The 25,720-nt window shown below is 44.3% G+C and overlaps 1 protein-coding gene across 4 annotated transcripts in view; it reads left to right on the top strand.

Moving 5' to 3' along the window:
• Positions 1 to 25,720, top strand: part of SMOC1 (SPARC related modular calcium binding 1) — a 152,167-nt gene that overhangs the window by 62,036 nt on the left and 64,411 nt on the right. For all 4 annotated transcript variants that reach the window (XM_034992603.1, XM_034992602.1, XM_034992605.1 and 1 more), the window contains exons 2-3: positions 6,320 to 6,485; positions 7,616 to 7,728. In XM_034992603.1, coding sequence (XP_034848494.1) covers positions 6,320 to 6,485; positions 7,616 to 7,728 — 279 coding nt within the window. The remainder of the gene's footprint in view (positions 1 to 6,319; positions 6,486 to 7,615; positions 7,729 to 25,720) is intronic.

Below are 25,720 nucleotides of genomic sequence, written 5' to 3'. Positions count from 1 at the left end.
ACCTGATATCATAAAGGGGAATGCCTCTTGCCACTCCAAGTGGTGGCCTTCACATTTCTAAGCCCAGTGGCTGGGCCAGCACCCTGGTTGTTTATAATGGCTCCTGCCTCCTCTTCTATGCCTGGGAAAAACTGAGAGAGAAGCCTGTTAGCAGGAAAATGCCAATTTAGAATTTCAGATACTGGTTAAATCAGCATGGTACAGGTGGAAGTTAAGACTGCAAGGCCAACTCCATATTATAAAGGATCGAACATCTCCTAGGTGGAACCTTAGGCTGCCTCTGCTGTTCCCTGTATTGTCATGGACACCTGGCAGTCAGTCAAACCTAGCACGGCTTGTGGCACCGGCGTGGCCTCTCTGTGCAAAAGCTGTGGCAGGGTTTGCATTCTACTCTGCTGGAGCCTGAAGGCTAAGATGGGCATGGGTGCGTTTCAGACAGAAGGGGTTGTTGGTCTGACACTGATTGCATCTACCTCCGTCTCCTCTATGGAGAAGACAGCCCCCAGTCAGTAGCTTACTTTTCCACTAGGAAGGAGGGATTGTTGATGTGTATTTCAAGTGCTTGTCCTACTTTACAAATGTGAGCAGGACACAAACTGCTGTGTGTTTGCTTTGGAATCATTCACTCCCCAAGGAGAGAGGGTGGGAGTAGCAGATGATTGCAAACGCACAATTGTCCTGGCCCCTTTTGTTTGGTTTCCGTATTACACAATCATATTTAGCATAATTGTTTTGTTTTTGTTGTCTTTTGGTTAGGAAGAAGGAAGGGAATGTATGCGAGGATTTTTATGAAAATACTATGCCCCCCTACCCCCAAGGGAAATGGTCCATGCTTTGTCTAGCTGGGGAGACAGCTTGCACCCGCCAAGCACCAAAACCTTCCTTCAACCATGGCTGTTCTCAAGCCCACAACAGACGTCTGTGGCTCGGGGGTTCAGGTTCCCGCAGGGTGACTCAGACTCTGAGTTTGGTCTGTGTGCCGAGCGAACTGACTCAGGCCACACGTTGGCACTTGGGACCTGTAGCCTGAGCTCCTGACTCCCGCAGTAGAGAGGAAAAAGCCACCTTCGTGACTTCAGGTAGACTGAGGAACTCCTGGGATGTGGTGCTGTTGATCAATAAGTATTGAACCGATTTTTATCCTCAGGCTCTGCTTCTTTTTTGCCTTGGTCCAATGGGTCTTAGCTTGGCTCAGCTAGGAGAATTTCCAGGGAGGATGAGCCTCTCTCTCTCCCCCTCTATAGCTGTGCTCTTGGATATGGTAGCCCCTAGCCACACGTGGCTATGCAAATTTAAGTGAACGAAAATTAAATGCAACTAAAAATTTAGTTCCTCGGTTGCATTAGCTACAGTTTAGTGCTTAATAGCCACACGTGGTGTGTGGCCACTGTATTAGACAGCACAGATAAAGAACACGTTTCCATCACAGAAAGTTCTGCTGGACTGCGTGGCTTTTAGCACTGCAGAGTCCCTAGGATTAAGTCCTCTCTGGGTCCTGCAGTCCCCTGTTCCCTTGCTGTACGGCCACTGTCTGCTCATTTGTCTCCACCCTAGAGTGCAAGCCCCGTGGGGGCAGGACCGTGTGGGTTGTGTTCCTGCCTGCCAGGCCTCACACAGTGCTAGGTGCATAGTACAGGCTTGTGGAAGACAAAAGTAGGTGAGTGGATGGCTGAATAAGCAGTGTTTGTGGACCCCAAGTAATCCCCTCGGGCCCTGGAGGTTTGGGTGATCGTATTAGGGCATAGACGTCCTATTAAAAGTCCATTTTATAGAACTCATCGCCTTTTTTTTTTTTTTTAAACAACCACAAATACACACAGCTCCTAAAACAGATGAAAATGAGATGCCACAGACGGTGGAAGACAGTCTTTTAGCAATGGCCCCATGCTGTCTCGGAACTTTTTTACTTGGCCTCAGGGACCAGTAATTTCTAGATGGAACCTTTTGGAAGCCCTTGTGGAGGTGGGAAGGATCTCCATGTGTTGGGGTAGGTGGGGCTTCTTCTGAAGCTCTTTAACCTGTCTATTTGCAGACAGAATGTTCCCCCAGTCATTAAGCTGGTCTCTGGCACGGCTGCTGTTGCGTCTCTGTTGGCCCAGAGCTAGCCATTTCCAAACCAAATTTATGGCTTGTAGTTCAATGCCACGGAGACGCCCACAGCTCTCCTCTCCCGTGAGCTGAGGAAGAGAGAACAGGGCAATCTCCTTGAGTTTGAAAAGACACTTTGTCTTTTCCGATCCCTGCTTTTTAAGGTGAACAAGGGCCCTGTGAGGAGCTTCTCCCACCAGGCTTCTAGTGCCCAGAAGGCAGGCCTGTCTTGTCTGGATCTCCAGCGGTTGGCGGCTGGCACACAGTAGGCTCTTGGTAAACGGTTTTTGACTTCGGGAATCCCGTTTTGCAACTGGGTCAGAGCTCCTACTTGCAGCCTTGCTCTGTAATCATGAAAAAGGCGGTTTTGGTGTAGCTGGAAGCAGAGCTCTGAGCCAGGCTGTGGGTGTCGGATCCAGCACTCACACATACATGCTTGGAGGGGTCACCGGGCTTTGGTTTCTTCATCTGTAAAAAGGAGGATTGTAACTTACCCTGCCTCGTAGGGTGAAATTAGTTAACGTATCATAAGTGATACCTAACTATCAGCTTTTATTATTATTGTTCTTCAGACTTAAGGTCTGGCCACCCAAATCCCTTTGTCACCAAGGATGAGTTCCTTGGTTTTCCCAGGCATTAGAAGTTACAGATAGTTCTGTCCTTGTGTGATCATGAGAAAAAAAAGGGCGTGTTTCTCCTTGGCCCCTGCTGATTCCCACGGCAAAATAACCTAACAAGGTAGGTCTTACGAGCAGGTGTCACTTCAGGTAAATAGTGCGTGGATCCACAGGTGAGAAAACAGTCATGTGATAACAACAGCGACTTGACCTGCTCTCAGACAGTCTTGGGGTCACAGGTTGGCCTGGAAGCCTGGGCGGGAGGATACCAATGCCACCTCTGGCTGGGGGCTGGCTCTTCACCAGGCGAAATTACAGAGCCAGGTCTGGCTGCATTTCTAGGCCACAGACAAGTTGGGAATGGGTCTGGGAGGGCCGCACAGAGGGAGGAAGAGAGACGTTTGAGGCCAGCTTTGCTGGTTGCAGTCACCTGTGTCCTGTGCCCATTCAGGAGCCTGTGGCCAGGGCTTCCCAAGCCCGCCTCACTCAGCTGGACTTTTGCGTTCCAAGTTTTCCATGGTGCACCGTTGGTGGTAGATGGGGAGGCCTGGAGTGGCAGAGAGGTCCGGGTGGGGTAGGAGAGAAAAGACCCACCTCTCAACCTCAGAGACAACTTAAATTTTGAGGTGGAGCCGGGGCAGGAAGCTGTGGAAGACCTCTGCCCACCATGTAATGTAGGGGGGACAGGGGGTGGGAGCATGGCCCAGTGACCTCCTGGGGTGGCAGGAGCCCACAGGCCGGACCTGTCACATTGCACCAGCTGGTCTGGAGGTAATGCCATGTGGGAGATGCTGCTACAAGATCATATTCATCCTTCAAATGCTGGAGGGTCCCAGCTTTGTTCTAGATGCTGGGGATGTATTCACAGGCAAGATAGACATTCTCCTTGTCTTTGCAAGTTTCAGAGTTGGGGATTCCATTGTTAATCAGATCATATAGTTCATCATCACAAACCGTTAAGTGCCGTGAAGGAAAAGTGAGGTGTGAGAGGGTATTATAGGGGACCTGTGCTCATCTGTGAGAGTCAGGGAAAGCCTCCTAAAAGAGATGATATGAGCCAAAATCTGAAGTAGGGGTGGGAGGGGAGGGAGAAGGAACAGTGTGTCCAAAGGCCTGGAGGGAGGAACAAATGTAGCTCATTTGGGAAATGGAAAGCAGGCCAGTGTACCTGAGCAGTGGTGAGCAAGGTGGGGACGAGGCCAGGGAAGGGGCCCCAGGGTCAGATTCTGCCAGGCCTAGGAGACCGTGTGAAAGTCCCCAGGGTGATGGGACACTGCTCTAGGGTTTAAAGCAGGGGCAGCCTGAGGGGAGTGAGGCTGGGGATGCCATGCAGGGTTGAGGTGTGGATGATACCACCCCTGGCCGCTATCTAGTGAGCTTAAACTCTTCCCTCTGTGTGGCAGCCTGGGAGGTAGTGGGCTTCCTCTGCATATGGCTGTCTCTAGTATTGGCTTCAATCCCAGAACACTAGACTCTTATTATGAGACACTATCAGGACATTTCCCTCTGGCCGTGGGCAGGACTCAGGTTGAACCGTGCCTGTGGGAGCCCCGAGGGTCTCCAGGGAAGACAAGTTGCACTGTCCTGGGAGGCCAGCATGGTTTCAGCCCTCAGCTGCTCCCTCCCTGTGCTGAGCAGCCAGCACCCAGGTGTGAGGTCAGGGTAGTGGAAGGGACTGGTTTTATAGTTGGGAGGCAGTCTGTGTGCTAGTGGATGGGCTTGGACACTCTGGGAATTTGGCCAGTATGGGGGTGTGTGTTCCTAGTGCTCCCTTGAAGGGGGTGATGCTGCCCCCAGACTCCCTCTGCTGTTCTGGAAAAGGGTCAAGTTCTCATTTATTTGCTTTGCACAAAGGGCCTCAAGATACATCTGAAACAGGGGTTGTACTCACACCTTCCCTAAACCCTATGAGCTTGGCATGATTATTCAGTCAACTGAAGTATCACCAATAGTCAGGTGTGCCCATGACATTGCCGTGCATTATTGTGGGATATGCATTCTGTCAACTTGTACTGGTAGAGAGCCTTGAGTGGACCTACAACTCTGCTATTTAGGGGTGGATAAGCATGGATCCAGCTCTCAAGGCCCATGCAGCCTAATCACGGGTTATTCAACAGAAGTTCATGGATTACTGTATGATCCAATTATTTTCCAGCTATAGCCTATAGTTGCTAGCAGGGGTTCACTGACAAAAGGGTTCATGGTCTAATAAGTAAGTGGGAGATGCATCATCCTACATGCCCCTTGATCTGCTTATCTCTTGCTGTGTAACAAGATACCATAAAACTGGATGGCTCAGCACAACAATTTATTGTCCCTTACAGCTCCATGGGTTGACTAGGCTCAGCTGGGCAATTCTCACTTGGGGTGTCTCAGGCAATTACTTATTTTTATCCGGTAGCTGCAATCAGATGATAGTGGGGGGTGGACTCATCGAATGGCTTCTTCACTCACTGGTCTCTGTGCCTGGATTGGTTGGGCATCTCTGCCCATGGTTCTGTCACAGGCTAGCTTGGGCTTCCTCATAGTGTGGCGGTCTCGGGGTTGTTTGGCTTCCTGCATGGTGGCTGAGTTCCCCCAGAGTGAGTGTTGCAACAGGCCTGGGAGGAAACTGTAAAGCTCACAAGTCCCAAAACCTCATTTCCACAGCATGTTATTGGTCAAATTGCTGAGGCTAGTCCAGATTCAAGGGGAGGGAATTAGCAAAATGGGAGGAGTAGCACGCAATTTGCTGCTATAATGATGCGTAAGAACGTACCAAAGATGTCTGAGAAGTCCTGCAGTAAAGAAACCATCAGGGCGCCTGGTGGCTCAGTCGGTTAAGCGACTGCCTTCGGCTCAGGTCATGATCCCGGAGTCCCAGGATGGAGTCCCACATCGGGCTGCCGGCTCAGTGGGGAGCCTGCTTCTCCCTCTGACCCTCTCCCCTCTCGTGCTGTTTTTTTTCTCTCTCTCTCAAATAAATAAATCAATAAAATCTTAAAAAAAAAAAGAAACCTGTTTAACCCAGTATTTCCCAATTTGATGATTATTATCTTTTTAAATCAGGAAATCCCTTTCTCATAGAAAATCACTTGTATTTTGCCAGAGAGCAGTAGGCAGAAATTGAAGGGTGATCGAGTTGGGTCTCCAAACTACTTTCTAATAAATTAAATTCTCCAAAGATGGAATGTAGAGATTGCTAGTGAGTTCCTGATTTGGGGAAGTACCCAAACAGGGTCATGTGGCCACGTGCAAGGATGGAGAGGCTGAATATCCTGGTGGTAAAAGCTTTGATTTGACTTCTGACTGATCTAGGTTCAGATCCATCACTTACAGCTGTGTAACGTTGGACCAGTTACCTCTTTCTGGCTGGAGTTTCTTTATCTGCGAAACAAATAGTTCCCATTTCACAGGGCTGTTGCGAGGATTAAGGAGATCCTGCCTGTGAATTATTTATTTAGCACGGGATGCTTTCCTTGGTTAGACTTTGTGGCTCCATTCCACTTCTAGGGTTTAATAACTGGGTTTATTCTGGACTTGCTCCCCCAGGCAAACCAGTATTGTGAGACATGGATTCACCCCTACTTTTCTTAAAAGTAACCTCGACACCCTTTCACTTTTCTCCAACCTAGTTCCTCATAAGCGACCGTGACCCTCAGTGCAACCTCCACTGCTCCAGGACTCAACCCAAACCCATCTGTGCCTCCGACGGCAGGTCCTATGAGTCCATGTGTGAGTACCAGCGAGCCAAGTGCAGAGACCCGACCCTGGGTGTGGTACATCGAGGCAGATGCAAAGGTGAGTGTGTGCACATCCACCCAGCAGAGAGGAGGCTCCCAGGCACCACTGTGCCCTGCATGGGGCGCTGTCCGTGGGGGAGGCTGAGAATGAGTCTGTTACTTGTGTTCCTTGTGTTTCCCCATTGGGGAAGAGGGGAAGGAGAATGGGCCTACCCGAAGGAATGAGCACGATTATGTCTTTCAAACACTGCCACCAGGCTAGGGCTTAGAGAGATGGGCTGCTATCTGGCTAGAGCTATTTATTTTTATTTTTTATTTTTGTAAATGGAGATGCTTAAAATAGCAAGACGTTATTGTTGGCTCCTGAATAAGGAGGGTTTCCAAATTGTTGGCCAACAGATGTATTTTGTTTGGGCTGCTCAGATGTTTAAAAATATTAAAAACATTTGAGACAACATTTAAAAATGGAGAGATTCAACATAAAAATCTGGATTTTTGTACTTCTCATAAATAATTGGAAGCTCGTATTAGGTTTGTGTTCCAGTATTCCATAGAGAAACACATGGCTAGACCTGGGTGGCAGCTTCCTCCTTTGGGGGGGAGGGCTGTTCTCTAATTGTGGTACCTCCAAGCTGAGTGCCACTCTTTGCACACCTGGTTCAGCTCCCTAATTTATATCACGTTCCTCTGCCCTGTAGATATTTACGTTAGCGATCCCTGGGCTGCTTAGAGCTGTTGTAGGAATTGTGTGAGACGAAACAGGCTGCCCTAGAGCTTCTGATCTTCCAAAGAAAGTGCTTGCAATTCTGGAACTCTAAAACATCTTTGAGACCCCTTGGGCTTGCAATTTTTTTTAATAAGCCCGGTGAAAAGTAATAGAGGTGGGACTTTTTTTTCCCATGGGAGGCGCTAAGGGTACTTGGGAGAAAAAAAAACCATAAGCAGAATCTGGTATAAATGCACCTCCCCAACTTTTCAAAGAATAACACTAAGAGGAAGGTGTGGCTGAGCATCACATACCAGCCACTGCCCTTGTGTTGGTAGAAAAGCCAGTTGGAGGTATGGGGGTTCACCCATCTGCAGAGAGGTTTTCCCTCAGCTTTCCTAGTACTGGGGAGCCATTTTGTCTCATGGCTCCAGTGTGGATTCAAGCGGAGTATGAACCTCTCACCTCCTCTCCTCTTATAGACGCTGGTCAGAGCAAGTGTCGCCTGGAGCGGGCTCAGGCCCTGGAGCAAGCCAAGAAGCCGCAGGAGGCGGTGTTTGTCCCGGAGTGCAGCGAAGACGGCTCCTTTACCCAGGTGAGGCCTTGGCCAAGTCTCTCAGACCCATTTCCTGGACTGAGGCCGAGGGGAGGTGCTTGAGAGTGGGAGGGCCCCTCAGAGCCTTTGCTTTCTGGGAAACTGCTGAGGGCTCTTTGACACCCCCCTGTGCTACCTTCTGGTGCCTGCACTCCCCCTCCTGGGCCCCCCATGCCATCCCTTGCCAGCTGGCAGTGGGTCCTGAAAAGGGGCATGGAAGTCCGAGCCAGGAAACCGGCATTGCTTGGTCCCCGTCCTCCCTGCTGGCTGTCTCCGTTTTTCTCTTCTGTCAAATGCAGGCTGATTATTTTTCTTATCCCTGCCAGTTTCCAAGGGCAACCCTGGTAATTCCCTTCACTGTTTATTTCTACCCCTTCTGCACTCCCCTTCTTCCTACCCCTAGTGCTTGAACGAAGCAGGGCTCCCTTTGAGTACACATTGTACCATGATTCTTGGAGTGGGTGCATGTGTGTGTGTGTGTGTGTGTGTGTATGCATGCACTCAGGTTTAAAAATTGCCTTTTGGGCAGTCCCACCTCTCATCCTGCATGGTCTTCTGGTTAGTGCTTTGTGTAAAAGTAACGTTGGCCACGTTGAAGTTGGCACAACTGTTTCTAAAACACAGGTAGCACGAGGTTATGATTGCCATCATTATCATACATAATCATAGTCATTACGTTGTGCATATTATTATATGTTACTATTGTTATGATTGTTATTAAATAGGAATATTACTGTAGCTTATCTCATGGGGCTGTGGTGAGGATTTAAATGCGTTTGTGCATGAACAACACTTGGAACACATAGATGCTATTTAAATATCCTGCATTTTCATCAGCATTATCCCCATATCCACTCTGGTGCTACTCCTCACATCTTCCCAAGATGTTACGGATGATGTCGCTTAAGGAAAGTAGAACCTTTTCTTGAACCTTCCCCTCCTCCATTTTTTATTTATTATGTATTCTGGTGAAAAGAAGGCAGGGGATGTTTGTGTATATGTTTGAAACTGCACTGCTGAGAAATCACGTGTAGGGGAGAAAATCAGACCTCTCTCAACTTAGTTTGGGGCCGAGAATGGGGCGCGGGTGGGGAATAGAAGTCGTAGGGAGGAGGTGAAGTTGATGGCCGTCATTTTTCCCTTTCTCTACAATTGTGTCACCTCCGTGTGTTGCTTGTGAGAATGCTGACTCCTGCCCTTCTGGTTCTGAAGTGCCTTCCGCCTCGTGACAGACAGGTCAGCTTTGGTTTCGGCGAGGCCGGTCCTGACCAGGTGGTGTTTGCCGGCAAAGGAACTTCCAGATTAATCCGGGCAGAATTGCTAAATGAGGGGGCCCCTGAGGTTCAGCAGAGGTTGGATAGACAGTCAAGAGCCCCTTCGTTTGTTTGACACGCTAAGCACTGCCATGTGTCTGCAAGCCCGAGGCTGGCTCGCCGTGGTGGGCGGCTGGCGGCTCGACATCCCGCTCATCCCCGTTACAGTGATTGAAATGGATGTGCTTTTTCCCTTGATCAAAGACGCTGCAGTAACTTCACGAAAGGATCCTGCCTCTTTGAGCGTGCTTCAGTAACAGGGACAGGCTGCCTGAAGGCTGTGAGACAGAGTGCTTTCTCCCTCCCCCAGCCTCCACTATCGCTTAGCCGGACTTTTTTGTTTTGTTTTCTAAGACCAACATCCAGAGACCAGCTGTGTTACTTTAATATTCTTTAGAATATTGATAGGCACGCATCCTGACATTATTACCATATTTTAGCCCTGTGAATTATTACATGGTAATGGGCTCTTGAAGTTTATGGAGGGAGCAAGGGGACCCTAATAGGACTGGATTTGTTTGGCATGGGACACAGCTTGGGACCACATGAGTGGGCTGGTTTTAATGGGGTTCACATGGGATGCGGTGGTCTCTGTTCTCTTCTTTGTTTGCCCTGTCCTCTTCCCTCCCCAGCCCGAACCCCAACCCACACAGCAGGGTGGTGCGCATTAGGTCACGTGCGACTTTGAAAAACCTTGATACCTAGTCTACACCCCAAAGGCTGGGAATGGGCCCCAGACACTGTGTTATTTTAAGCTCCCCAGGTGATGATAGTGTCTGGTCAAAGTTTTGAATGACCCGCTGTTGTCATCACTCTTGTTCTTGACTGCATCCTTGGAATGTGGAGTTCAGGCTCTCTGGGGACCTGCTGAGTCAGGTTGGGAGTTAAGCGCTTTGTCCTTTCCTATGGCCTTATCTGTTTTCTCTTCTGGTGTCAGGAACGTAATTCCTGACATCTGTTCTGCCAAGTCCTCTGCCAAGCAGTTGTCAGATTGCTGCCCAAACCGATTAACTGAAAGCTCAGCTGTAGTGGAAGGGTATTGGATTAACACCACCAGGAAATGTTGGCTGGAGCCTGTCAAGCTGGTGCATCACTGAGTAATAATGATGGCTACTCAGCGGAGTGCTGCTTGGTGCGAGGCACCAAGTTTTAGAGCCGTTAATCTTCACTGGAACCCTTTGAGGTAGTTATTAATACCCTTATTTATAAAGGAAAACTAAGTTTCAGAGAGGTTGAAAAACTGGTTCAAGGTCACTTACACTAGAAAGGGTTTGTACCCAGCCCTACCTAATTTCAAGGGCTGGGCTTTTAATGTTTTTATGCTATAAAAAGTGGCCTTGATGTTTGTGTAATTCATATTCATCACCATTGTTATTCCAGAAGCCCTCACTGTGATGCTAGTGGCCAATCCATAAAGGAAAAAAAAAAAAGAAGAAGAAAAAAAAAAATCCTTTTGATTACAGAAATCTTCAAATATACAAAAAGAAATAATAGTATAATGAACTCCATGTACCCATTACCCAGCTTTAACAATTACTAACGTGTGGCTGATTCTGTTTGATTTCTGTCTTGTTTTCATCTCCCACCCCAAACTGGACTGTTTCAAAGCAAATCCCAGACACAGTGTTGTTTTCATCTCCAGCATTTTGGAGTTCTGTTCTGGGCTGTGTGCTAGTTGCCATGGAGGGTTCAAGAAATGTCAGGACTTGTGCCTTCAAGGAGCTTTCGTTGAAAAGATACGAAAACCAGGGATAAAGTGGCTAATACACATGGTTGTATTTCAAATGCCCATTTACAAGTCAGTAATTTGGAATTCCAAGTGCATTTTATTGTTGAAAAAATTTATACCAATTAGAAGTTTCTGAACAGGGGCACCTGGGTGGCTCAGTTGGTTAAGTGTCTGACTCTTGATTTCAGCTCAGGTCAGGATCTCAGGGTCGTGAGATCAAGCCCCACAGCAGGCTCTGCGCTCAGCGGGGAGTCTGCTCTGGATTCTTTCCCTCCTCTCTGCCCCTCCTCCCTACGCTCTCTCTCTTTGAAATAAATAAATCTTTTTTAAAAAGTTTCTGAACATAAAACCTTAACCAAAACTAAAAGACAAAGGACACTTATTAGCCTTAATGACAAAGGGCTAAAATATGAAGAATTCTTACACACCAGAAAGAAGATCCGAGTAGAAAAGCAGGCAAGAGATACCAACCAGCAGATCACACGGTAGTAACAAATAGCCAATAAGTGAATATGAATCATGACATTTTCCTTAATAATTAAGGAAATACAAACTAAAAAATGTCATTTTGCTTACCAAATTGTTAAAAGTTGGAGAAAAGATAGTAGTATTCAGGGTTGAATATTACTAACTATTGAGAATTTCTAAAGGGAAAAAGCTACCCTCCCACATTACAGTTTGGAAAGTAAATTGGCATTGACATTTTGTGGGATAATTTTGCAATATGGGTCAAAAGTCCTTAGATGTGCCCACATCTTGTGCCTACCCTTCCACTTCTAGGAATTTATTCTAAGGAAACATTAAGAATATGTGCAAATACTTAGCCCCATGGATTTCCATCTAAGTTCTGCTTATAGTAGCAAAAATTTGGAAACAATCTAAATATCCAGTAATGGAGAATCACTTAAACAAATTAATCATAATTTATACTCAATTCATAGCTGCTGCACTCTGCAGCTAGTAAAATGATGTGTTACAGAGGCTCATTTTACGTAGTGGCTGTATGTAGGTATGTTAGGGACTTAATTCATCAAATAATTAAAAAGAGAACTATTTTCATTTTGTTCTAAATAGAAAAGTTATATATGCTTTGTAAAAAAGGAATTCTGATAATGCAGAAGTATTTAAGGTAGAAAGGTAGAGCCGATGATCTTATCTCCTTGAAAAAGCAACAGTTGGGGCGCCTGGTGGCTCAGTCAGTTAAACGTCTGCCTTCGCCTCAGGTCGTCATCCCAGGGTCTTGGGATCGAGCCCCGCATCGGGCTCCCTGCTCGGCGGGAAGCCTGCTTCTCCCTCTCCTTCTGTCTGCCGCTCCCCCTACTTGTGTGCGCGCTCTCTATCTCTCTCTGTCAAATAAATAAATAAAATCTTAAAAAAAAAAAAAGAAAGAACAACTGTTGAGTCTCTAACCCTCCAGTTTTTTCCCTTTATATACTTATCATTATTTAGGACAAAAATCGTATAATACATATCTTCTAATAACATTTTCTATTAAAAAAATTAATAACTAATACAATTTTATTTATTTATTTTAAAGATTTTATTTATTTGTCAGAGAGAGAGAGAGAAAGCGAGCACAAGTGGGGTTGGGGGGAGTGGCAGGCTCAAGCACAAGCAGAGGGAGAAGCAGGCTCCCCACTGAGCAGGGAGCCCGATGTGGGACTCTGATCCCAGGACCCTGGGATCATGACCTGAGCCGAGGGCAGACACTTAACGAACTGAACCATCCAGGTGCCCCTTTAATAACATTTTCTTGAACTAGTTACATTGTGGATTTATTTTCATGTTACATATAAATCTACCTAATTTTAAGAATTTTATTGAAGTATAACTGAGATACAATGTTATATTAGTTTTGGGTGTATAACATAGTGATTCAACTTTGGTACATATTGTGAAATGATCACCTCAATAAGTCTAGTTACCATCTGTCACCATACAAATTTAATACAATAAACTGATTACATTCTCTCTGCTCTACATTACATCCTCATGACTCATTTATTTTACAATTGGAAGTTTGTACTTCTGGTTCCCTTGATCTTTTTCACACCCACCAACCCCTCCCCTCTGGCAACTACCAGTCTGTTCTCTGTATCTGGGCTTTGTTTTGTTTGTTTGTTTTGTTTTTTAGATTCTACATAAAAGTGAAATCATGCAGTATTTGTCTTTCTCTGACTTACTCCACATAACATAGCTCTCAAGATCCATCTGTGTTGTTACAAATGGCAAGATTTTATTCTTTTTATGGTTGAGTAATATTCCATTGCATACACACACACACACTCACACACACACACACAAACACCATGTCTTCTTTATCCATTGTTGGACCCTTAGATTGTTTCCATATCTTGGTTATTGTAAATAATGCTGCAGTGGACATAGGGGTGCTTATATCTTTGTGAATTAGTATTTTCATTTTCTTTAGATAATACCCAGAAGTGGAATTATTGGATCGTATGGTAATTCTATTTTTAATTTTTTAAGGAGCCTCCATATTGTTTCTATAGTCATGCACCAATTACATTACCACCAACAGAGCACGAGGATTCTCTTTTCTTCACATCCTTGCTAAGACTTGTTATTTCTTATCCTTTTGATACTAGCCATTCTGACAGGTGGAAGGTGATATCTCATTGTGGTTTTGATTTGCATTTCCCTGACAATTAGTGATATTGAACATCTTTTCATGTGCTTGTTGGCCATCTGTATGTCTTCTTTGGAAAAATGTCTATTCAGATCCTCTGCACATTTTTAAACTGGATTGTTTGGTTTTTGTTATTAAGTTGTTGTTCTTTATATATTTGTTTATTAACCCCTTATTGAATATATAGGTTGCCTTTTCATTTGGTTGATGTTTTCCTTCTCTGTGCAGAAGCTTTTTGGGTTGATGTAGTCCCATTTGTTTTGTTTATTTTTGCTTTTGTTCCTCTTGCCTTTGGAGCCAGATTAAGAAAAAAAAATTGCTAAGATTGATATCAAGGAGCTTATTGCCTATGTTTTCTTCTAGGGGTTTTATGGTTTCAGGTCTTACATTCAAGTGTTTAATTCATTTTGAGTTTGGGGTGCCTGAGTGGTTCAGTTGGTTAAGCTTCCAACTCTTAATTTTGGCTTGGGTCATGATCTCAGGGTCCTGAGATTGAGCCCCACATTGGGCTCTGCACTGGGTGTGGAGCCTGCTTAAGATTCTCGCTCCCCCTCTCCCTCTGCCCCTCCTCCTCCTCTCTCTACCTCTCTAAAATAAATAAAAAAATAAAAATAATCCAATTTGCATTTATTTTGGGGTATGGTGTAAAACAGTGGTCCAGTTTTGTTCTTTTGCATGTGGCTGTCCAGTTTTCCCAACACCATTTATTGAAGAGACTGTCCTTTCCCCATTGTATATTCTTCCCTCCTTTGTCATATATTAATTGACCATATAGGCGTGGGTTTATTTCTGGGCTCTTGATTCTGGTCCATTGGTTTGTGTGTCTGTTTGAATACTAATACTGTACTGTTTTGATTACTATAGCTTTGTAGTATAGTTTGAAATCTGGGAGTGTGATACCTCTACCTTTGTTCTTTCTCAAGATCGCTTTGGCTATTAAGGGGCTTTGTGGTTCCATACAATTTTAGAATTATTTGTTCTAGTTCTATTAAAAATGCTATTGGAATTTTGATGGGAATTGCACTGAGTCTGTAGATTGTTTTGGGTAGTGTGGACATTTTATTTATCTTTAGATTTTATTTCTTTTTTAAATTTTTTTCTGGATTTTTAAAAATTAATTATTTCTTTCTAAGTCTTTGATGTAGTGCTCCAATGATTCATTAGTTAAGTAAAACACCCAGTGCTCATCACAATGTGGACATTTTAACAATATTAATTCTTCTAATCCATAAACACAAAAATATCTTTGCATTTGTTTGTGCCTTTCTCAATTTCTTTATTTAATGTCTTATAGTTTTCAACGTATAGGTCTTTCACCTCCTTGGTTAAGTTTATTCATAAATATTTATTCTTTTTGATGCAATTGTAAATAGGATTGTTTTCTTGATTTCCCTTTCTGATATTTTATTATTAGTGTATAGAAACACAACAGATTTTTGTATATTAATCTTGTATCCTGCAACTTTACAGACCCATTTATTAGTTCTAACAGCTTTTTTGGTGGAATCTTTAGGGTTCCCTCTGTACAGTATCATGTCATCTGCAAATAGTGAATGTTTTACTTCTTCTTTTCCTATTTAGATGAACTTTATTTCTTTTCCTTGCCTAATTGCTGTGGCTAGGATTTCCAATACTATGTTGAATAAAAGTGGGGAGGGTGACTCCTTGTCTTGTTCCTGATCTTAGAAGTTTTCAGCTTTTCATCATTGAGAATAATATTAGCATTGGGTTTGTCATATATGGCCTTTATTATGTGGAGGTACATTCACTCTATATCCACTTTGTTGAGAAGTTTTAACCATAAATGGATGTCAAATTTTGCCAAATACTTTTTCTGCATCTATTGAGATGATCATATCATTTTTATCTTTCATTTTGTTAATGTGATATATCACTTTGATGATTTGTGGATATTGAACTATCCTTGCATCCTTGGAGTAAATCCCACTTGATCATGGTGTATGATCCTTTAATGTATTGTTGAGTTTGGTTTGCTGATATTTTGTTGAGGAGTTTTATATCTATGTTCTTCAGGGATATTGACCTTTAATTTTCTTTTGTTGTTGTCCTTGTCTGGTTTTGGTATCAGGGTGATGCTGGCTTCTTCTTTATTTTTTAAAAGATTTTTATTTATTTATTTGAGAGAGAGAGAGAGAGAGAGAGAGAGAAAATGAGTGGGGAGGAGGGGCAGAGGGAGAGGGAGAAGCAGACTCCCCACTGAGCAGGGAGCCTTATGAGGGATGACTTGATCCTAGGACCCTGGGATCATGACTTGAGCAAAAGGCAGACGTTTAACCAACTGAGCCACCCAGGCGCCAGTGATGCTGGCTTCTTAAAATGAGTTTGGGAGTGTTCCCTCCTCTTCAACTTTTTGGAAGAGTTTAAGAAGAAGGGTAGGTATTAAATCTTCTTTGAATGCTTGATAGAATTCACCAGTGAAGCCATCTGGTCCTGGACTTTTGCTTTTTGGGAAGATTTAGCTTCAGTATCCTTACTAGTGATCAGTCTATTCAGATTTTCAATTTCTTCTTGATTCAGCTTTAGAAGATTGTATGTTTTTGGAATTTATCCCTTTCTTCTAGTTTGCCCAATTTGTTGGTATGTAATTATTCATAGTATTCTCTTATAATCCTTTGTATTTCTATGGTATATGTTGTAACTTCTCTTTCACTTTTTATTGTATTTGAGTTCTTTCTTTTTTATTTTCTTGGTGAGTCTAGCTGAAGGTTTGTCCATTTTATTTATCTTTTCAAAGAACCAGCTCTTGGGGCGCCTGGGTGGCTCAGTCGTTAAGCGTCTGCCTTCGGCTCAGGTCATGATCTCAGGGTCCTGGGATCGAGCCCCACATCGGACTCCCTGCTCGGCGGGAAGCCTGCTTCTCCCTCTCCCACTCCCCCTGCTTGTGTTCCCTCTCTCGCTGTGTCTCTCTCTGTCAAATAAATAAATAAAATCTTTAAAAAAAAAAAAAAAGAACCAGCTCTTAGTTTCATTGATCTTTTCTATTGTCTTTTTATTCTCTATTTTATTTATTTCTGCTGTTATCTTCTTCCTTATACTACCCTTGGGTTTCATTTGTTCTTCTTTTTCTAGTTCCTTTAGGTGTAAAGTTAGATTGTTTATTTGAGATTTTTCTTGTTTCTTGAGGTAGGCCTGTATTTCTATGAACTTTCCTCTTAGAACCATTATAGCTACATCCATAGATTTTGCTATGTCATTTTTCTGTTTTAATTTGTCTCTAGGTATTTTTTGATTTCTTCTTTGATTTTTTTTCTGGTAGTTTTTCAGTAGCATGTTGTTTAATTTCCAAGTGTTTGTGGTTTTTCCAGTTTTCTTCTTGTAAGTGATTCTTAGTTTCATAACATTGTGGTCAGAAAAGATGCTTGAAATGATTTTATTTTCTTCAGTTTATTGAGATTTGTTTTGTGGCCTAACATGTGATCTATCATAGGGAATGTTCCGTGGGCACTTGAGAAGAATGTATATTCTGCTGCTTTTGGATGGACTGTTCTATGTATATCTATAAGTCCATATGGTCTAATGTGTCATTTTCTGTCTGGACAATCTATCCATTGATGTAAGTAGGGTGCTAAAGTCCCCTGCTATTATTGTATTGCTGTTGATTTCCTCTTCTATGTCTGTTAATATTTGCTTTATATATTTTGGTGTTCCTATGTTGGGTACATATATATTTATAAATGTATCTTTTTGATGGGTTAACCTCTTTATCATTACATAATGCCTTTCTTTGACTTTTATTACAGTCTTTGTTTTAAAGTCTATTTTGTTATATATAAGTTAGCTACACCAGCTTTGTCTTGGTTTCCATTTGCATGAAATATATTTTTCCATTCCTTCACTTTCAGTCTGTGTGTGTCCTTACTTCTGAAGTGAGTCTCTTCTGTATAGGCAGCATATAGATGGGTCTTGTTGTTGTGTTTTTTTCTTTTGTATCCATTCAGCCACTCTATGTCTTTTGACTGGAGAATTTAGTTCATTGACATTTAAAGTACTTATCGACAGATATGTAATCATTGCCATTTTGCTAATTGTTTTCTGGTTGTTTTTGTAGTTTCTCTGTGCTCCTTTTTCTCTCTTCCCTTGTGGTATAATGCCTTTAGTGTTATGTTTAGATTCCTTTCTCATTTTATTTTATTATAAGTTTTGCTTTGTGGTTACCACAAGGTTTACATAGAACATACTATGTATATAACAGTTTACTTTAGGTTGATAGCAACTTGAATTTGAATACATTCCAAAAATCTACATTTTTACTATCACCCCCCAAGGTTTTTATGTGTTTGACATTACACTTAACCTCTTTTTATTTTATATATCTTATAACTAATGTCATTTTAGTTAATTCTACTACTTTTGTCTTTTAACCTTCACACTGGCTTTATAAGTGATTTAATCACTATCTTTATTATATATTTACCTTTTCCAGTGAGATTGTTACTTTTGCATTTTTTTGTTGTTAATTAGTGCCATTTCTTTTTAGTTTAGAAGAAGTCCCTTTAACATTTCTTATAAGGCTGGTTTAGTGGTGATGAATTCTTTTAGCTTTTGCTTATCTGGAAAACTTTCTCTCTTTTTCACTTCTGAATGATAACCTTGCCAGGTAGAATATTTGTGGGTTGGAAGTTGCTGAAAAGTCTGTTCATAGCCTTGTGCAGTTTCCCTTGTATATAACAAGTTGCTTTTCTCTTGATACTTTTAAGATTCACTCTTTAATTTATGACATTTTAATTATAATGTGCCTCGGTGTGGATCTCTTTGGGTTCATTTCATATGGAACTCTCTGGGCTTCCTGGACCTGGATGTCTGTTTTCTCCCCCCAGGTTGGGGAGTTTTGGCAGATAAGATTTCTGCCCCTTTCTTTTTCTCTTCTTCTGGGACCCTTAAAATGTGAATGTTATTCTGCCTGATGTTGTCCTATAGGTCTCTTAACTTAATCTCCATTTTTACAATTCTTTTATCTTTTAAGATTTTATTTATTTAGGGAGAGAGAGAGAGAGAGTGGAGGGGTGGAGGGACAGGGAGAGAATCTCAAGCAGACTCCCCACTGAGTGTGGAGCCTGACGCATGGCTCAATGCTGGGCTTGACGTGGGGCTCGATCTCACAACCCTGAGACCATGACCTGAGCCAAAATCAAGAGTTGGATGCCCAACCAACTGAGCCAGCCAGCTGCCTCTGAAACTCTTTTTTCTTTTTGCTGCTCTGTCTGGGTGAATTCCAATGCTTTGTCTTCCAGCTCGCTGATCCATTCTTCTGCTTCATCCAGACTACTGTTGAACCCCTCTCATGTATTTTTCAGCTCAGTTTTTGTATTCTTTAGCACTGTGACTTCTATTTGGTACTTTAAAAACATTTCCTATCTCTTTGTTGAAGTTCTCACCGAGTTCCGCCATTCTTCTCCCAAATTCAGTGAGCATCTTTATGATCATTTGAATTCTTCACCAGTTTGATTACTTATCTCTGATCGTTACAGAGGTCTTTTCCCGAGATTTTGTCTTGTTCTTTCTTTTGGAACACATTTCTGTTTCCTCATTTTGTCTGACTCCCTGCGTTTGTTTCAATGCATGAGGCAAAACAGCTACCTCTCCCAGTTCTTGAAGCAGTGGCCTTGTATAGATGATGAACCTTATAGTTCAACTTTGCACTAGTTCTTGGTTGTCTCCTGAACTTTTGTGATTGTCCAAACAACCTGATTTATTCTTGATATGCCCCTGTTGTTGAGGGTGTGTCAAGACCTGTCAATGTTACAAGGGAAAGAATCTCATTTAGCACCCAGTTTCAGGCTGACTGGAGGCCAGACCCTCAGGCAGCAGCTTTTAAATGCTTTTAAGGAATATGTATATGTATATATAGTCCTGTGGGGCTGCAGTCAAATCCCTGCCAGCCTCCAGGTCGGGGGATCCGGAGGTGTCCCCTGGGTGACAGTTGCAAAACTCGGGGCTCCAGATGACTATATAAACTCCTTTCTGGGAGGTCTTGTCAAGCTGTGGCAAGGCCAAGGGTTGTGCAGGAATGGTGTCTCCCTGCTTATGTTCCCTGGGAGTGCCTCAGTAGCCTCCTGCAATGTGGGAAACCTGAAGCCTGTCCCTCAGGCTGTAGCTCTAGGATAAGTAAATAGGCCTTTTTCACAGGAAGACTGGGTATGTGTTTCAGTCTGCTGTCTGGGCTGTGCCTGCACAAGGTGTTGGCCTGCCGGCAACTGTCTTAGAATTTATAACTTGGTTATAGTCCCTTGGAGCTCAGGAAAGCCAGCCCCCTTGGTCACCAGGGCCAGGCAGACAAGGGGTATCCCCTGTGCGGTTTGTGTGCGCCGACTTTAGCAGGGCAGCTGGAGAGCGCAGGGGTAGGGCCCACTGTCTGGCTTCAGAAACGTAGTAGGACAATGGCGCAACTGTGCACACCTGAGGGCTTCAGCCATGCTGCTGGAGAGTGCCTTGTCTGCACTGGGCTCGCCAGCCCCAGGTTGGGGGCTGGAGAAAGCCATAACCACTGAAAGTCACCAGCCCCAGTCAGGGTGTGGGAGAGTGTGTTACCACTTGAGCTGCTGACTTTAGCAGAGGAGTGAGAGAATGCCATGGCCATTTGTGCCTATCTACCCCAGCTAGGGAGCAGGGTGGCTCTGCAGCCGCCTGTGCCCTCTGGCCTCAGCAGGGCAATGGGACCATGCTGGGACTGTGCCCTCCTCACCCTTCCCCCCCACCTCCCAGTGGGGCTGGGGAGGGTGTTGTGTCTGAACAGGCCTGCCTGCAGTAGTAGGTGGAGAGTACCCAAATAGCATCTGCTGGTGCTTTGTCTCTAGAGAGAGCCCCAACTGTCTCCTGCTCCTCCAGCAGAAACCCCCAGACCAGGAAATGAATCTCCTTTACATATAGACCGGTGCTTTTTAAATTGCTTTTGCACTGGATCATTCACTGGGGTGAATAGGACTGCCTGCAAGACCTTTAAAGGGGAATCTCAGTTTCTTATAGCATTTTGGGTGCCTTGGATGTCAGCCCCTTGCTTTTCTAAGACAGGTGTTTTGGGGGGCTCATCTCTCTGGCGTGGATCCCAGGGGCTCTCAGAGAGATGCTGGACTGGTGAGAGGCTTCCTTTTTGTGGGTCACCACATGGCTGGGGTGTGTGTGAGAGTTTTTTGGCAAGACCATATCTCTGCCTCTGCCACCCATTTTGATGTGGTCCTTTTATCCTTTGCTGAAGAGAAGCAGTTCGTCTAGTTTTGAGATCTTTTTCAGGGAGAAATGATCCATATGCAGCTGTAGATCCATATGTGGCACAAGAGGAGGTGAGTTCAGGTTCTTCCTGAGCTGCCATCTTGGACCCCCTCCTCTCTACCTGGTTTTTAACGGCTGCACTGTATTCCACTGTGTGACTGCCCTATGAATCCTGGAAATTTGGGGATTCAATTTCTGGAAGTCCAATATTGGGTCAAAAGGACACGCACTTTTTAATGCATCTGATGCATACCACCAAATTGCCTTCCACAGTCTTGAGTGCAATGTGGTTGATTCATGGCTGTTATCAAATACATTCCCAAGCCATTTGAATTTTTTGTGTAGCTGGATGGTTCTAACAATACTATAGAATATAAAACAGCATTTGTAATGTTACTTCTATATGACAAAATGAATTCTGTTTCCCATCTTTGATTTCGTGTTCCAGGAACAGTCTTCCTTAATAAAGATTTATCTGGCACTAACACTTTCCTCATTTTTACTTGTTCTAATCACTACTCCCCACATGAATGCACACATACACATGCTTTTTTATTTCCTGAGGTCATTTTTTTTTGCCTACAGGGGCCGGGGGAGCTGTCATTTTTTTTGATGATGCTTTGTTACGAAGTTGGAAGTGCAAAGAAAAAGTTCTGTGGTTTTTTGGCAAAGATGGTGGGCTCCCCTTGTTGGCATTTCTATAGTTCTTACCGTTATGTTTCGTAAAACCTAGGGAACTACAACTTATTTCCTAAGTGCCTGGGCCAAGCTAGGAAGCAGGTGTGAATATTCCTTTCTTAGCTCCTCCTCCTCACCCCATAGTGCAGAGCTACCGTTCCTGAAGTTGCCCCTGTGGGCCTGAGACGTGACTTGCTTGCCCTGGAATCCCCCGGGTTTACCAGCTGGCCCCTCCTCTTCCAGGTTCCCCGCAAGTATGAAAGGTTATTGATGCTTTGCTGTCCCCAGCAGACTGAACATCGGCAGGCTGGAATGTGCTGAGCATTGTCATAGGGGAAGGGTTCGTCCTATCTTTGATGAGTCTAGGAGCTATGTCTTTTTGTCTTCATGTGGAGCTATCTTACCTAGAGCAGCCATGTGGGTCTCTGCTCACTGCAGAGGCCTCTCTAGGTAAAGTACTAAAACCCTGGCTGCATCCATAAGCTGGAGTGTTCTGCCATAAATGGCTCCTTTGGATGCCCCCAGACAAAGCCAGTTCTGTATGTTTTAGTGGATGGTGGCCTGCTCTGTAGGCTTCCCAAGCCTTCTGTGACGTGCACAATGCCAACTTTTTTTTTTTTTAAAGCAGTTACACGGTTAAAAAAAATCAAGCCCATCCTTTATGTATAAATGGCATAATGGTAAATAGACCCACTGTTGGTCAAGTTGTTGTTTTTCTTGTTCCTTTTTGGTTAAATACTCAATAAACACATTATTATCATTATAATTTGAACATCTCCTGTGCCCAGAGCATCGTATTCCTTGTTTTACATATGTTTTTCATTGTATTGCTTTTGTTCCAAACAACCAGATATTGCGTATGATCATTTATATGAAAATGCCCACTATTTAGCACATAATCGCTATTCAGCAGATGTTAGTTTTCTTCCTCTTTAGGTATCAGTTTGCTCAACGGTAAAATGGGAGAACTAGTTGAGCTCTTTCAGGGGTCAACAGACTGTGACCTGTGAGCTGGCCACCTGGTTTTGTTCTTTAAAATAACAACTTTAGGGGCACCTGGGTGACGTAGTCGGTTAAGCTAAGTAAAGTCCGATCTCAGCTCAGGCCTTGATCGCAGGGTCGTGAGTTCAAGCCCCACGCTGGGCTCCATGCTGGGTGTGGAGCCTACCTAAAAAAAGTAAAATAACAGCTTTAGTGATATAATTCACATTCCATGACATTTATCCTTTCAAGTGTACAATTCAGTGGCTTTTAACATTCACAGAGTTGTGCGCAGCCATCTTCACAATCTTGTGCCGGAACGTTTTCATTGAATCCTGCACTCATTCATTGGCAGTCCTGTGACAGTGAATTTTTAATTTTGTGAATTATGGTAGGGACAGGGCCTGATCCTTCCATGCGTAGGAAGGACTCGTCTAGCAAGTGGTTCATCTACGCTCTTGTACATGGTGGGAGCCCCCACTCTCCTCTTTTCAGTGAGAGAACCGGTTACCCCCGGAGTCACTCATCCGATGCAGAGGAGTGCACGACAGTGTGGGTGGATGGAGCCTGCTTTATGCTTGAACACTGTATCCATTAAGCTCTGTGGTGACCCACCTGCCCAGCCACTGCTCTGTCCTGCTCTTCGATGCTGAATGGCCATGGAGCATCCTCTCCCAGACTGGCTGGCATCATTTGCTTTGCAAACTAGGCACACAACTCAGGCCTGCAGAGGTGATTGTAGGAAGCACCGTTCTGTAATGTGGAGGTGGGAAGGAGGACGAGCTAAAAAGGAACATCCAGACCAGCTTCATAGCTCCAGCCCAGGCACTTAGAAAGAAAACAGCACAGAGGGTGATTGAAACCCCCCACCACTGAACCTCCCTTTCCCCACAGGCAGCAGGAAGGCTGGAGAATCAGGCCTCCATCCCTCTCTCCTTCCCAAGTACACCCCCCTGCAGAAGATCAGCAGCAGACGCTGCCCAGAGCTTACACTTTTCATTTCCACGACAGACAAACGTAGGCACAGACTTACCCGGGGCCGTGGGGAGCTCAGACGCCTAGCTGGGAACACCCAGACCCCGTACGCTTGCCCAGGATCACATAACTTGCAAGTAGAGAGTCAGGATCCAGACCCAAGCAGCCTGGCTCCAACGGTCTTGGTCTTAACCACTACTCTCTACTTCCTCTCTAAAGGACATTGCCATCTTTTAAAGTGATGTTGCCAAACTCCAGCACACCTAGGAGGGTGACTCACCTGAGTAAGATGGGGAAATTATATCACATGAGGAATACTCAAAGGAGCCAGATATGTTTGATTTGCAGGTGAGACGAACCAACAGGTGGGGGTGGGGCCGGAGGGAGAGATGACCAAAGGGATACAGGGAACCATCTTCAAACCTTTGTGGATGACAATAGCTTTTTACTGAGTAGTCCCAGGGAGCTGACCCAGGATCACCGAGTAAACTCTATAGTGACTCAGATTCTGACTCAGAATAGGGAGAACTTTTTACAAGTAGAGCAATCCACAGATGGAATGTCTGACTCAGAGAGACCTTACCTTCCCATCCTGGGAACTGAACTGGCATCTAGCAGGGGTGCTGCTGGGGAGGGGAGGGAGCACAACTGCCCTGGGAAGGAGGTTCCCTCGATGGCCTCTGGAAGGTGACCTCCACACTTTTTTTGGATTTTACAAGACAGTAGCTAACGTTCAGTCGGGTGGGGAGGCACAAGCTGGCATGCAGCAAACACTTAGGAACCTTCCAGGCTGAGCCGTTAATACACACGCAGTTAGGGCTATTGCCACTCTGCTGTGGTTGCACACGACGTGCCAGGAGGTGACCCTGCGGGTCAGTCAGCTAAGCTCTTCTGCAAAATTAAAGGGGTAGGATTTTTTTCCCCCCATCAAAGTAGGGAAAGGCGATAAATAAGAACACAAGAGGGAGGTATGAAGACAGAAAAGTTTCCTTAAAAGTGAAGTCAGATGGGGAAACAAGAAAGAGCACCCACTCCTGCAGGCCACCCCTGTCCCTCCTTTGGCCCACCGCTGGCCAGATTTGCACAGTTCTGCTCTGAATACAGCTCCTACACATGAGCAGCTTTATTACTGGATAATTTTTTTTTAAACAAAAAAGCATATTTGATTCAACTATACTAAAATAAAAAATTTAAAAAAGAAAAAAAACATATTTGAACCCCACCCCCACCCCCGCCACATGGAAATAAAAGCGAGTAAACAAGAGGTGCTGTATTTGCTACTTACAAAGCCTGGGCCATTCTAGGCACCAGACAGAAGGAATGGAGTTAAGGAAAGTCCTCTGGGTCCCTGAGGTTCTAACACTCAGGTTTTTAAAGCATCCCTTATGTGTGTGTTGAGGGGATGATGTTTAAACTTTTTGAAAAAAATACAAAAAATGTTCATCAGATACTGGGAAGAGTGGTCTTAACTGATCATTCGGTACCAGTTTGTAGATTTCCACCTTACTCCTAAGCAGCAGACGTTCAATTTAGAGCAGGGCTGTAGAATCACGGAACTTTTGGGTAAAAGGAGACCTCAGAGGTATCTAGTTCATCTTCCCCTTCCTCTCCCTACCCTGTCTCAATCCGGGGCTCAGGACCCAGTCATCTACCTTCTGCCCGATTGCCACCAGGGACAGGAAGCTTATCACCACCAAAGACAACATACATAATTCATTTCGGGACAATTTATTAGGAAAGTCCTTCTTTGCATTGACTGGAGAGCTGTAATTGGCAACAGATAAACCCCCGTCCTAGCTATAGGACTTACTGAATCCACAGAAATCTCACGTTCCACAGCAAAGTCTGAAGACAGACATCATTATGTCCTTATGAAATTCTCTCTTTTAGCCAACAAATACTCCTTTTTGCCCTGGCAAAAATCCTTACTTCTATCAGTCATTCCCCTATCATACGGATTTATGTCTCTTTTTCCTCTGATTTCAGTTTGCCAAGGCCCCTCTTACAGAGTGTTCTTCCCAAAACTGGGATGTAGTCTTCCCTAAACAGCCTAGGGAAGAATGACTCTGTCTCTCTTTCTAAATACACCACTTCTAACAAATATCATGCTGGCAGCTCCATTACACCATCAACACATAAAAATATAGTCAACCAAGACTCCCATATTTAGGAGGATTTGAAATTGTAAGATTATCTTCCTTCCCTGCAAATTCTCCATTAAACTCTAGAGGATGAGGTAAATATTTTAAAAGGAAAGCCCCTCATTCCCCGACATATAGGCTTCCCTAACCTGGCAGAAGGCAAGAGACAGTGTCTACAGCCAACAAAAAAGAGCAGCACTTTGAAGCTCTGACCTCCATCTTCCCTGCAAAGGGAAGGGGAAAAGGACAAATCAGCTTGTGCTGAGTGCATCCTCTACACCCCACACCATTTTAGATG

The sequence above is a fragment of the Mirounga leonina genome, unplaced genomic scaffold (assembly GCF_011800145.1).
Source record: "Mirounga leonina isolate KUSES-001 unplaced genomic scaffold, KU_Mleo_1.0 Mir_82, whole genome shotgun sequence".
In the NCBI taxonomy this organism is placed as follows: Eukaryota; Metazoa; Chordata; class Mammalia; order Carnivora; family Phocidae; genus Mirounga; species Mirounga leonina.
This window is presented reverse-complemented; position numbering and strand designations above follow the sequence as displayed.